Source organism: Xyrauchen texanus, chromosome 24, assembly GCF_025860055.1.
Source record: "Xyrauchen texanus isolate HMW12.3.18 chromosome 24, RBS_HiC_50CHRs, whole genome shotgun sequence".
Classification (NCBI taxonomy): Eukaryota; Metazoa; Chordata; class Actinopteri; order Cypriniformes; family Catostomidae; genus Xyrauchen; species Xyrauchen texanus.
In genome coordinates this window covers 22084146-22098946 of record NC_068299.1, presented here as the reverse complement: position 1 = coordinate 22098946, position 14801 = coordinate 22084146, and the positions used below count along the sequence as shown (strand labels likewise).

Below are 14801 nucleotides of genomic sequence, written 5' to 3'. Positions count from 1 at the left end.
TTGTTGCATCTTTCCCAAAAAGACTCATGGCTGTATTAGATCAAAAGGGTGCTTCTACTAAATACTGAAAAAAGGGTCTGAATACTTAGGGCCATGTGATATTTCAGTTTTTCTTTTTTAATAAATGTGCAAAAATGTCAACAATTCTGTGTTTTTCTGTCAATATGGGGTGCTGTGTGTACAATAATGAGGAAAAAAAATGAACTTAAATGATTTTAGCAAATGGCTGCAATATAACAAAGAGTGAAAAATTTAAGGGGGTCTGAATACTTTCCGTACCCACTGTATCCTGAGTCGCATTTCCTTTTATCTTGCGTTGTTTTGTTCATGGGTTTCAAGTATAAGGGCATGCATCAAGGTACATTATGTTTGTTGTTTATGTCAACAACAAAATCTATAGGAAGTATTCGCTCACCAAATTTATTTATATGCCATGAGCCCATTATTATCCCATTTGTTTCCTAAATTCAAACATCATTCAAACAGAATTGCACAAGAGGAAAGTCTCCTCATTACCATGGTTAGGTCAATGTACCTTGTAAAGGTGATGTGTAATTTTTTGTTTTTTGTAAGTTTTTTTTTTTTCTTTCTTTTTTTAGTACATATCACAGTGTTGCTCTCTTCCTCCTCAGTGCTGTTTGGCATGTCAGGGCTGCCTACTGTTTGAGAGGTTCTACTTGACTTCCTCCGTAAAGCTTTAAACTAGAAAACTCACTGGAATTGAAATGGGTCTCATCAGTTTAGAGGTCTGCACACTGTAATATCGAGGGAATCCCGGTAGTTGTGCGTGTATGTCAGAGAGCTAAGCAGATCATTAGCGCGAGCTGGTTGGCATACCGTTACACTCGCATGAATGCTTCAGTTGCACCGTGGAAATATTGCAGTGCAGATGAGAAGCCTTTAGCTGAATGCAAGATTATCATTAAATAATCTCTTCATTAAATATTATATTATCATTAAATAGTCTCTATCACTTGGGCTGCTGCCGAAAATCTTTAATGGGAGAACCATGGCGTTGTTCTTTCTCTGCTGTCAGTGAACCAGTCAGAATAGAACTGCGACCATTTTTTCTACAATGCTCTTTGGGAATATGGAGTAGTTTTCTCCCAATGTTTACTGTCATTTTTAAGTCAAGAGCATACATGCTTGAACCAGGCTAAAGGTCACAGATGGCAAAGCCAGTGGTCAAATTGGATTAAGCTGTTCCAACATCAACATTTTCTATGCTCTTTTTAAAGCCTAAATGGGTGATCACACATTTTCGGACCACGCAACGGACCGGTATATGGTGTCACATGGGAAAGTTTCTGATTTCAGTACATAACTTTGAAATATGTATCCTTTGAATTGAGCCAAGAGGTCAGTGTGTGACATTGCAGTCTTAAATTGGTCACATGTCTTCTCGTCATGCAGATTCGCTGTCCTAGATTTGTCCTAGTTTGTTGAATCATCTCTTTGATATCTAAAAAATAAAACATCAAAATATTTCAGAATACATATATATTCTCTTCTATTATTTTCTAGCCATCTTGAAAATGCTTAGAAAATTTACACTCTGGGCCTTTTGTGTATGCATTTGTGATAAATATATGTTCAGAGCATCTAAAGACGTATGTTTGATGGAATACCCATGCATTTAACGATTAAACAACATAGTAGTGAAATAATATGACAAGAGCACATTGACAATTAATTGAGATTGTGTGTCAGCATTTAATAATTGTAGGGACAAACTTCATAGACTGAAGCACAAAACAAATAATATTTATGTTACGGTATTTGTGTCATCTAAACAGAAATGCTGTATTTCTAATGCACAGAATATGGTTATCATAATGAGATGTTGTTGATGATTTTTGTGATTGACTACAATGTACTCATTTTAGAGCAGTATATGTAATCACCATTATGGCTCCACAGGTTTTGCAGGCACCCCTGGATACCTCTCTCCTGAAGTCCTGAGAAAGGACCCTTATGGCAAGCCAGTGGACATCTGGGCATGTGGTAATACTTTCACCACTATTGACATACACATTAACACAATATTCACACCTAAATTACTTCTGTATATGTGTTTATTTGCTTAATTGTTGTACTATATGTACATTCAGTCTTTTTGCATGGGAGGGACAGTGGCGCGAGATGAAGTAACCAGTTTATTTGTTCTGGGCAGGTGTGATCCTGTATATCCTCCTGGTGGGTTACCCTCCTTTCTGGGATGAAGACCAGCACAAGCTCTATCAACAGATTAAGGCTGGAGCTTACGACGTGAGGATCAGACACCATCTTTGGCATTCAGCAATGCTTTAGAGTTTCAAGACACTGTGTGTTGTCCACCAGTTATGTCCGTTAAGCAACTCCATTAAGCAAAGCTCAATTATTAACATCAAGTGAATGCCCTTTTATTAAGCCTGTCTTTTAGTGCCCATCAACGTTTTGACAAAGATGTTCTCATTGCCTTTCCCATACAGAGATTTTAGTGCCACCCTATCGACCCAGAATTTCGAGCCCAGATTGAAACCTTTGTAATAATTAATTGGCTGTGATAGAAAACTGATTTCTTCAATAATGAATGATGCCAGTCCGAACAAACCAGATGGGCTGGTTTAAGTTCTGTAACTGCTGATCTCCTGGGATTTTCACACACAACAGTCAGAATTTACCCTGAATGGTGTAAAAAAACGGAAATGCCTTGTTGGTGAGAGAGGTCAACAGAGAATGGCCAAACTGGTTCAAACCGACAAAGTCTATGGTAGCTCAGATAAACACTCTGAGATTGTTTACAGAGTGACTGAGACAGATTGCCGATATTTTGGCAGCACGAGGCAGACATACACAATATTAGGCAGGTGTTTTTTGATGTTTTGGCTGATCGGTAAATATGTATATGTGTGTGTGTGTGTGTGTGTGTGTGTGTGTGAGTATATATATATATATATATATATATATATATATATAAACAAAAGTCATCATACAGTATATATACACTGCCAAAAGTTTGGAATAATGTACATATTTTGCTGTTTTGGAAGGAAATTGGCCTTTTAATTCACCAAAGTGGCATTCAACTGATCACAAAGTATATAGTCCGGACATTACTGATGTAAAAAACAGCAACATCACTATTTGAAAAAGTAATTTTTTTTATCAAATCTAGACAGGCCCCATTTCCAGCAGCCATCACTCCAACTCTGTATCCTTGAGTAATCTTGATAAATTGCAAATTTAAAATGTCTTGCCATTATATCAAACACTGCTGAAAGTTATTTGGTTCGATAAATTAAGCTTGACATTGTCTGTGTGTTTGTTTTTGAGTTGCCACAGTATGCAATCGACTGGCATTTCTTAAGGTCAATATCAGGTTAAAAATGTAAAAAAAAAAAAGAAACAGCTTTCTCAGGAAACTTCTCAGTCAATCATTGTTTTGAGGAATGAAGGCTATACAATATATTAAACTGAATATTTCATACAAAGGTGTACACTACAGTCTTCAAAGACAAAGGACAACTGGCTCTAACAAGGACAGAAAGAGATGTCAATGTCAATGTCAATTTTATTTATATAGCACCATTAATCCCAACCGAGGTTGTCCAATGTGCTGCACATACTATAGTAGACATAAGACAATACAATACAATAAAACAATAATAAAAATAAAAACTGTAATAAAAAACAGTTTAAAAAACGTACAATACACTTTCTCATTGAATATAAGCCAGTTCAAAAAGATGCGTTTTTAGCTTAGATTTAAAAACAAACAACGATGATGCAGAGCGAATACACAAGGGTAGTGCATTCCACAGTCTGGGCGCAGCTACTGAAAAAGCCCGTTCACCCCTGCGCCTCAGCTTCGACTTTGGAACACACAACAATCTCTGGTTAGCAGACCGGAGAGACAGAACTGGACGATATTCAGTTAGTAATTCCGAGAGGTAAGAAGGGGCCAGACCGTTTAATGATTTAAACACCAAAAGAAGAATTTTAAAATTCACTCGGTAACGCACGGGCAACCAGTGAAGAGAACGCAAAACAGGCGTAATGTGGATGTTGAATGCCAGATGTACAACTAAACAAGAGGATAAGTACATCAGAGTCTCTAGTTTGAGAAATAGACACCTCACATGTCCTCATTGAATTCTACCCGATCAACACCAGTTTCATGTACAACAGTAAAGAGAAGACTCAGGGGTGCAGGCCTTATGGGAAGAATTGCAAAGAAAAAGCCACTTTTGAAACAGAAAAACAAAAAGATAAGTTTAGAGTGGGCAAAGAAACACAGACAATGGACAACAGATAATTGGAAAAGAGTGTTATGGATCTTAACACCATTGAGCTTTTGTGGGATCAGCTAGACTGTAAGGTGCGAGATAAGTGCCCGAAAAGACTATGGCAAGTGCTACAGGAAGCGTGGGGGGTGAATATTTGGACAAACTGACTGCTAGAATGCCAAGAATCTGCAAAGCTATCATTGCTGAACGTGGAGGATTTTTTGATGAGAACTCTTTGAAGTAGTTTAAGAAGTTCTGAAAATTTATTCAAATTGTAATAGTAATTTTTCAAGTTATTAATGTCCTGACTATACATTCTGATCAGTTGAATGCCAGTTTGGTGAATAAAAGTACCAATTTCTATAAACTTGTATTTGTATCAAACTGTAGCTTCAGAAGATGCACAAATAAATCCGCTCTGTCTCTCCCTCTCTCTCATGTGCAGCTGTCAGCAGTGCATTTGAGCACCTGTTGAATTTAGTGTGAGTGTGCGCAGTGAGGGAGCACTTTGTTGGATTATTACTGAAACCTTTCTAAACTTGTTAATTTTACATGCAAATGGCATTGTACAGCATCTCCATTAGCGAGCAATTCAATAAAACCATCGCTCCTGTTAATAATGAACAAAGCTGTTAACATTGCAAGCACATTACATTGAAGCGATCTATAGTTTTGACTTCTTATTATACATTATTCATATATATATAGACTTTAGTTTATTGAAAGCACCGGTGCAGATGCTAATGCACATCAGTGTAGTGATCAGCTGATGCTCATTGTTGTTTGTAAACATTCTAGCACAGCAAGATCGGAGAATTGCTGATATAATTTGATTTCATTGGTGCTTTCTAAATTCCATTCAGTTCAACTAGGTTCTCTTTAAGTGCACGGGAGTATAACATGTTTAGAGTGTTTATGTTGCATTGTGGCATTGTCTATTTGATGGAGTGCTGCAGTTTGGAAGATGTGATTATTATGGCCAGTTTTGTTATCAGCACATAAAGCAATCCAGGTGAAATACTCTCTTCCATCCATCGCTTTAGCTACTCTGCACTGATCTTATTAACATCCAATATGGGGCCATGTAAACCATTGATCTGTGTGTTTGTACATTTCTCCATTCATTTGTCATTCAAAAATCTCAAGCTTTTTTCATCCTCCCTTGTTCATGTCTTAGTTTCCCTCTCCGGAGTGGGACACTGTCACCCCAGAGGCCAAAAATCTCATCAACCAAATGTTGACCATCAACCCAGCAAAGAGGATCACGGCTGACCAGGCGCTGAAGCATCCTTGGGTCTGTGTAAGTCCCCCAGCCTTAAACCAGCGGTTCTCAATTAGTATTGCGGACATCAAGTGATGACCCAGCACAGTATTGAAATTGTTTATTGTGCAAAGATAAACATAAATGTCATTAAACAAACATTACAATTTATTAACATATCCATGAACTGCATAGGCCCAACAATTGACAGACTGAATAGGACATTAACTGTTTTGGTTCCTAAATGTCTCTTTTATTTTGATAGTTTTATGTCCTCAGCAGGCAGTAATTCACCACACAAAGCAAATTGTGGTTGTGGCACAAACCGTATTTGTCCTCGTTGCAAATGAACCCATTTTAATGTAGTCTTAGTCATATTTTCTTTTACCTTGCATTGTTTTGTTCACGGTTTTTGAGGATCGGGCATGTCAAGTAACCTGGTCATGTTGGCATCAGGCTTGATTATCTAGTCTTTGACATCAAGCGTTTTCTCCTCCCTTTTTAAGGTGTTTTAGCCATTTTTATTTTGCTATACTATGCATGATCAAGTTGCATTTGATTATTTGCATTTAGCATTGTTACTGTGTATCCCAGCTGTCCGAGACCCTATCAGAACTGACTTGCAATTTTGTTTTGAGAACCTCTGCCTTAAACCCCAAGCACATTTTAATGCATCTCTTAAGTCTGGTTTGTTTTGCGTTACCCAGCCTGTCACAGTAACATGAAGCAACAAATACAGGGCCTAAATTCGGTTGGGGATTGCGGGTATAATGCACAGTTTTAATCATTCATGCAAGTTCCACGTTCATAGCGTGGGAAATTTCCGCACACATTTATTCACTTTGCAGTACAGCTGCAAATTATTAAACCAATAGATACAGATAGATAAAAAAATTGGAATCAATAAACTTGTATTTGTATCAAACTGTAACTTCAAAAGATGCACAAATAAATCCACTCTGTCTCTCCCTCTCTCTCATGTGCAGCTGTCAGCAGTGCGTTTGAGCACCTGTTGAATTTAGTGTGAGTGTGCGCAGTGAGGGAGCACTTTGTTGGATTATTACTGAACTTAAGATTTTATAGATGTATAAACCTTTCTAAACTTGTTAATTTTACATGCAAATGGCGTTATACTGCGTCTCCGTTAGCGAGCAATGCAATAAAACCATCGCTCTTGTTAATAATTAACAAAGCTTTTAACATTGCAAGCACATGACATTGAAGCGATCTATAGTTTTGACTCCTATCATATCATCAGTCATAATGCAGCACATTTGATAAGAAATGCAGAGATGCTTTGTGTACTAGCTGCATGATGAAGAGAGACACTTAAACACCGGTTACATCTCTCATCTCCATTTCTCCATCCAGGTTCGGAAATAAACGGGAGCTCTGCGCAAAAATGCCCCATAAATTCAAAATGTGGTGGCAAAATATGCCCACGCAAAGAGTTTTTGTTATTTTATTAATAACATCTGATAGCCTATAGGCCTTCTTCCAAATACATAGGCCTACATCGCAATCTTCATTGGTATTTTTGCTAAACTTTTTTTGTTTGGTGCCTTCCATTGTGCAGATGTTGCAGTCAGTGGCAGATGCTGGCACCATATACATGCACAAATGGGCACTCGCTTCTCACGCTCCACAACAGTTTGGTGTTGTTCCCATGCACTAAATTACGTGGCCGTTCGGTCCTTTTGTTCAAAATATACTGTCCTAGTAAGTAACACTGTCACTCTCTGTGCTATGGCCTACCTACCATCAGTTCATCTCACTTATGCATCTCTCTGTTTGAAAAGCCTCCTCACCTGCTAGAAGCCAAAAGTGCGGGAAGGATAGATATTGAAGTTATTCAGGTCTGAGAGAAAACAAAATACAATGTAACCAAATGCTACAATGTAGTTAATAATAATAACATTATTAATGACACAATAATAATTTTACATTAACCACTTTGAGTGTCAAAAGATCTCTGACTAATTTTCATTGTGAAATGTTTAATTTTGTTTTATTCAATTGGCATGAAGAAGTTACCAAGTTTGTTTTTTTAAGATCCTCATTTCAAATCTGGAGAAATTATGTCATCTCCTCTGTCGATGCAGTAGTTTTGAAGGCTATGTTAATTTAATAGCCAAAATGTTTGGAAATATGTGAATGAGAAAAACAGTTTTTGTTTCAGAACCAATGCACATTATGCAATGTACAGATCATGCAATTTTGTAATTATTGAAAGTTGCCATAACATAACATTCTAACATTAAAGGATCACAGGTCAATTTTATAAGGTTAGAATAGAAAAGAAAATTGCCCTAGTAAAGGTAAAAAATGCCCCATGAAATCAAATATTGGCTTGATTTCTGACCCTGGTTCCATCTGACATATACAGGAATTGAGAAAGTAGCCCCCCATGAGATTTAGGTGAGTTTGTTGTAAAAATGTCAGACCTTTTAGTGTTACGAGTTTTATTCCCCACCCAAGTGAGTAAAAATCAATGAGCCATGTAATTCATAATTCAAATTCATTTTCAGAAAGGAATTTCAGGCCCTGAAATAGCAACTGGCATGTCATACACTTAACACTCCAGGCTGCAGTGAAGAAGAAGAAAAAAAAAAACATTGAAACATATGCCATTCTGTTTGGTTGTTGAAAACATAGAATGACACTTTATATCCAATTTGTAATACACTGTATATAATCTGTCATGGATTTTTGTCCTGAGGACTTTGCTGTCTCTCTCCCACATAGCAACGTTCCACTGTTGCCTCCATGATGCATCGTCAAGAGACCGTTGAGTGTCTGCGCAAGTTCAACGCCCGCAGAAAACTGAAGGTTTGGTTTGTTCATTAATACTTTATCCAAGTTTATGATTGTTTGAAGACTTTGTTCTCAGCATTGTTTATTTTTATTCTAAGTTTCTAGATTTTAAAATTAAGAACCTTTTATTTTTCCTGCAGGGGGCCATACTTACCACCATGCTGGTGTCCAGGAACTTCTCAGGTGAATAACTTATTTACTTCAGTAACATTATTGAGAGCTCTGGACTGCAAAACTCATGTTCTTTGAGTATCTTTTATCTTTTTCCAGTAAAAATATCTTGACATCTAACATCAAGACTGGAAAATATATTGACATTGATTATTTTTTTCTTGTGCCACTGGCAGATTTTTTCACTTGCTTATACTTCAAACAACAGAACACATCTGCCAGTGGCACAGAACAAAATACATGTCATCTGTTATTTACTCACACCTAAATATTTTTCAAACATTTGACTTTCTTTTTTTCTATGGAACTTCCTCAGTCACCATTCACTTTCATGTCAGGTGAACTTTTTTGGATGTTTATTTATTTTTACTGGAGAACAGGACAAAAATAGTGGTTAAGAATATGATTTGCAGTGTGCTCCAACATCAAAGGAATCAGAATGTTATGGTTTTGAGTGCATAGTTTTGAAGCCTTTTTTATCTGGCCCCACTTTCCTGACTGCATAGAGTCATTTTTGCTTTAGGTTGGTTTGTTAGGATACAAGTGTGTGCGCACACTGGGGTAAGTTTTTATGTGTTCCCAGAGAGGCTGAACTTCTTTTGAGTTGGCCTCTCCAAAATGAAATGCTCTTTTGTCCAATAGTGGGTCGGCAGCACACCAGCCCGGCCACCCCCACCACCAGCACAGCTGCACTGGCACAGGAAGGTACGTGAGATGGGCACAAGGGGGCCGTTGCCCACTTTCAGCCTCTCTTCTGCCAGCATGTGACCTAGGGGAGCCTGCTATACCCTTGCCAATGCACGGGCACTAAAACTCTTTGGAGAGACCATTTGCTATGCAGAGAATACATACAGGCCTTCGCACAAACACGGTCTCCAGGGTTTGGACTCAATGATTGAATTAAGATCACTTCAGTATATAAATTCAATAGAGATCTTGAGAGAATTTACATCTGCTTTATATCTGCTGTTATGCTTGAATATGATATAATTTACTCACCCCAATGTAATTCCAAACCCATATGACTATGAATTTCCATGGAACACAAAAGGAGATGTTAGGCAGAATGACATCCTCAGTCACCATTCACTTTCATTATATGGGAAAAGATGACTGAGGTCCTTAAGTTTCTCCATAACATCTCTTTTTGTGTTTCTCATGGAAGGAAGTCACAGATTTGGAACAATATGACAGTGAGTACAAGATGAGAGATTTTTTTATTTTAAAGTGAGCTATCCCCAGTGCCAATCCTTTCCCATTTGGCACACTAGGCGAGAACCTCCAGCCCTTTATTTTATAAAAATGACCCCAAATGAAATTCAGTCACTCCCAACCCTGAGACACATCTGTATCTCTTTGTGCATCGTGCCTTTTAACTAAAGTCAAGGATGAAAGGGCCCTTTCATGACGAAGGCTACCTTTTCCTTCGACCTGCACAGAACATCTTTACTCAAGTGATGTAAACTTGTTAGAAGATGTTATGTGTCATTGTCAGCAGGCTGGGATGGTAAGGTGTATCTTAAAATGTATTTTGCTTCCATATGATGTCTTTCTGGAAACAAAATGCATTATGGGTCTGCACTCTTGGTGATGGTCCAGGGATGCTCGGGTGGAGGTATTTTGATGTGGGTCTCCTTAAGCAAAGACTTGTTTTATCATCTTAATGGTTTCTTAAGATGGCTTGTTCTCCTTGTATGCCTCCAAAGTCAGGCTATTTTTTGGTCAACCACACAACTGCACTGGTATGAAATTGTGGGTAGATGCTGACCTGCAAAGATCAAGGCTGACATGCAGTTGCCTGTGTTCTATAGTCCTGAGGTTGTGAAAGAATGTATGTATGTGTTAGCATGCTTTAAAGGTGGGGTATGTGATTTTCTTTTTTGACCATTTTTTCAAAATAACTTGACATCCTATTCCTAACCCACTTACTGGCTGTAAATTAGAAGCACTGAAATGAAAATTAAGCAATTTAATCATCTGTGGAAAGGGCAGGACTCGAAAAACTCCAGCCAATCATTTTCAAGACCATCTAGAATCATTGGACAGAAAATGTGTCAATCAAACGGTCGTACCATGCCCCCCTCCCCCCACCACCCTGGCGCGCGTGTCCCGTTTGTGCGCATACTCAAAGCTCGTGACCCAGTAACAGGAAGCGATTGTATTTATGTATGGAGAATAGAGCTTTTATAGTGCTAGTGGGGTTGTTCCACATTTCTATGAATCCTGTTTTGAATAGAAGACCGCTGTACAGACGCCAGGGCTGGCGATGTTCTTTTTTTTACAGTAATGAGAAAATCAGCTCTACACCATTCAAGAGTGGTATGCGACCCCTCCTCCTGCTGTGTCAACAATTTGCTCTGAAAAATTGTCTGACAGGTGAATGCACTGTTTGACTAGTGAGTCTAGAACACTGCTAGAACACTGCGCATCTGAGTTTTCGCTCGTGCATGATTAGCTGGCGTCCATGTTTTTTCGAATGGGTGGAGTCAGGGCCAGCGTTGGAGGAGAGAAGGTAGGACCTTAGAGTTGTGTATTTTCAAAATCTGCCGGCCGTTTTGCAAATCACATACCCCACCTTTAAATGGAAGACTTCTCGAGAATAACCCCTCGACTGAAATGCTACCAGTTCTTCACTCAGCGAGGATCGTTCATGTTTGAGTGGTGTGCTTAAGACATGTCAGCATGTAATCAGGTGTCTTTGTGCATGGAGGAAACAACAGGATCCACCTGTCCTTTTGTGTCATGCTTCTTGCTTTTTTCTTGTCTTCCCTCTAATGTTCATCTTAATGAATATGGCATGTCTGTGAATGCTCTGCCAACTACTTTTGTTACTTTACAATTATACTTATCAGTTGCAGCTTCTGTATTTTAAACACAGTGAAACAATAGTTTTAACTCCTAGCATTAACCAGACGGGATGCGATAAGATGCAGGGATCAGAGAAGAATCAGAATCTGTCTGTCGACACTGAACGCAAACTGATGTGCAACACAGCACACAACCATTGAGAACATATCTGATAGTTAAATGAATATTCCGGGTGTAATCGGCAGTATGTGGCATAATGTTGATTATCACAAAACAATTAACAGTTCAACTTAAAATGAAAAAAAAGCAAAAATCTGTAAAGCTTATCATTTTATAAAATGGTTAGTAAGTGATTTTATCACACTAAAGTCATGTCACATGGATATTGTCTATTTCTCGTGGCTAAACATTTGAAACAGTATTTTAACATTTACAGACTGGCCCCATTCACTTCCATTGTAAGTGTCTCAGTGTAAACTAGGTTTTGCTTTTTTTAAGAAAAGGGACAAATCGAAATACATTTTTGTGGCAATCAACATTAGTCATAATGCTGTCGATTGAGCTTAAGTTGTATTGAACCTGGAATATTCCTTTTTAATGTACTGTTATGAGAAGCTGGATTTATGACCAATGAAAGCTCACAGTGGGTGAGGCAACCCGGTATGACACTGCAGGAATAGAAATGCAAGCTACAGCAATTGACAAGAAAGAATGCAAGTCGATAGAAATAGAAACCAAGCTATATCAACAGAATGTCCTAACACTTGTTGAGAATGTGTTTGTGAACTCTGATTAACATTGAAGAGATGCCTTTTATCACATGCTGCTTTATTGCGGTTCTTCTGGTTACAACAAGGTGTAAGAATATATTGATTTGTTTATTTATTTATTCCAATTAGAAGTGCTAGTTCCCAGATGTGTAAGTTCATGTGTAAAATCAACAAACAACCTTCTCAATGAATGATAGACATTTTGAGTAAATAGTGGGTAAAATTTAGTTCCTTTAATTAATGCCATCATTAAATTGTATTTTGTACATACCAGCCTTTCATCAGACATCAGCCACCCTGCATTCTAGATATCTGCAGGATCTTCGGCCATAAGAAAAAAAACGAAATTGGTTCTTTCAATAAACTCTTAATTATTAATTAATTATCATTAATATTATTAATGTTTTGATTTATTACATATATAACAACTATTAATAATGCAGCTCATAAACTAAAAATAATTGGCTGACTCATATGACCCTATTATACAGTTATTTTCTCAATGCCACTCCTTAATTATGAGCTCAACAGCAAAACAGGTCAGAAAAGTAGGATTTATCTTTCCACCACTCACAGTCTCATGAATGAAAAGTAAACTGAGGCAGACATTGGAGCTGTGTGCAGTATTGATGCTTTCAGTGATAACAGCAGGCGAGGCAGAAAATATCTCCGCACAGCATAGACCCAGCATGAAATAAAGTAATAAATACTTGTGTTTTTCCCCACTGTTATTGTTTTCTTTTTTAATAATATGTTGATTGATTTATTTTGCCTTTCTCCCTTTTGCATTATTTCCTTCCTCTATCCACTTTGGAAGGTAAGGGAATTTAAAGATCTGAAATACTTGGAAATTCTTTTTGTTTTTGTCTCCATTTGTGTTATGTTGTTTGTGCACATAGTATGTTATGTTATATATGTCATTAGTCTGTTTTCTGTTAAACCTCTTTCTGTAAGAACATCAGGAGGGATTTATTCATAGAATATGTTTCATTAATCAAACTGAGGATCTTTCATGCTTTCTTGGTGGAGAGAATGTTCTTGCTTCTTTTGCACCTACAGTATATACAGGGGGTTGATGTTTGCTTTTAGCCATGTGTCTAAATGGAAATGGCATTTTTACTGTCCAATAGATCATAGGATCTCTTGTTTCTCAAGAGCACAATGCAAGTTGATCAGATGTTTCAACTGTTCTAAATGATTTGTTTTCTCTCTTATCTTTCAGCATGCAAAAGTCTACTGAACAAAAAGTCTGACGGCGTGAAGGTAAGCCCGAACACATATTCTCTTTCTCATTACTTAAGTTCCTTTATTATTGATTCTCTTTTTTTTTTGTATCATTAACAAATACACAATTTTTCCCCAGTTTATTTTATTTATTTATTTTTAAAGATTTTCTGGTCACATTTTTATTTTTTCCCCCCTCCCTTTAAGGTCACCGATTTAACTAATAGCTAAGCAACCAGCAAATTTGCATAGCCAGCAGGATGATATAAACCCAAGACAATTTAAATATTCTATATAGCTTCTAAATCATGTTTAATTATTTATAATTCTGTGATTTTGAATAATAGTAAAAGGAATAAATCCACCCCAAAGAGGCTTTTGTTGCCAAATCAAAAACCGTTTAGTATATTTAGACGGATATTTGCCCATATGTCCTTATAGATGATATCGTTCTCATTCTGATTCATGGCAAAATCTGTCAAAGCAGAGAGGTCTAATCAGCCCTGCACCTGTCTCTGTGCATGCAGTGAATCATCAGCTTTTCAACAGAACCGAGAAGCATTAGCTGCTCAAAATCTTTATCAATGAAATCAATTTGAACAGTGTAACACTTTTCAAATGTTGCTACAAAAAACACCGTCACATCACACATGGCTTTGCAACTTCTTGTGGTTGTTTTTTTCCTCTCTTTTTTTTCTGTGGGATCTAACTAGCCACTTTGTTTTTTCTGTGTCCACTGGCCTATTTTCTATGCTTCCCTGTTTTGCCCTCCTCTGTTTCACTCTGTTCAGAAAAGGAAGTCAAGCTCCAGTGTTTATTTGATGGTGAGAAATGTTCTGTGTCTCTTCCGTTTCTGACTCTTCCTCAACACTTTCTCACTGGCTTGCTCTCTTTTTTTCTTGGTTGAGATGCTCGAGAGTTTGTTTGGGTCTTTTTTTGTCTCATTGTTGGACTTAAATAGGATTTTGTCAATCATAGGAACATCATTATCACAACTGGCATTAACAGAGTCATGATCACCCGTTCAACTACCCTGGCACAAACATGTACACTCATACGTACACACAGACAAAGATTCGTTAGAAAGCTCCCCTGCAGTTCATCCTTCATTACCATTGCATCTCAGTGCTCTATTTGTTAGCTGGACCAGGGGTTCCTGTCTAAGAGGTTGCTTGCTCTATCTCTCTTCAGACATTTACCTTGACCTAAGGTTTGCCTGTCTTCTGAGAGCCCTCCATACATCCTGTGAGGTTTCCCTGAGCTCTGCCCTGCATTTAGACCCAGAGAATGTAGCATCCTCTGATTTAAACCAGGGGTGTATGTTCAAAGTGGACAAAGGGGCTCTTACTTGATGCTTCTCAGTTGGAAAGAGAGGATATAAACGCTATTGAGGCAGACTTTTTAAAGCTTCAGACAAACAAGCCTTTCTCACACTGGAACTCCCCTTTTTCCCACAGTCCCTAGTGCGTCGGGCCATATCTGTTG

At 37.8% G+C, this 14801-nt stretch overlaps 1 protein-coding gene across 17 annotated transcripts in view; it reads left to right on the top strand.

Moving 5' to 3' along the window:
- The window catches only part of LOC127617679 (calcium/calmodulin-dependent protein kinase type II subunit gamma), a 94053-nt gene that overhangs the window by 62259 nt on the left and 16993 nt on the right, over positions 1-14801 (top strand). For 7 of the 17 annotated variants that reach the window (XM_052089707.1, XM_052089708.1, XM_052089711.1 and 4 more), the window contains exons 8-14: positions 1921-2004; positions 2174-2268; positions 5446-5568; positions 8275-8358; positions 8484-8526; positions 9157-9219; positions 13315-13355. In XM_052089707.1, coding sequence (XP_051945667.1) covers positions 1921-2004; positions 2174-2268; positions 5446-5568; positions 8275-8358; positions 8484-8526; positions 9157-9219; positions 13315-13355 — 533 coding nt within the window. Of the gene's footprint in view, positions 1-1920; positions 2005-2173; positions 2269-5445; positions 5569-8274; positions 8359-8483; positions 8527-9156; positions 9220-13314; positions 13356-14107; positions 14141-14801 lie in introns of all 17 variants that reach the window. The other 10 variants (XM_052089716.1, XM_052089710.1, XM_052089724.1 and 7 more) reach the window with 3 other exon arrangements.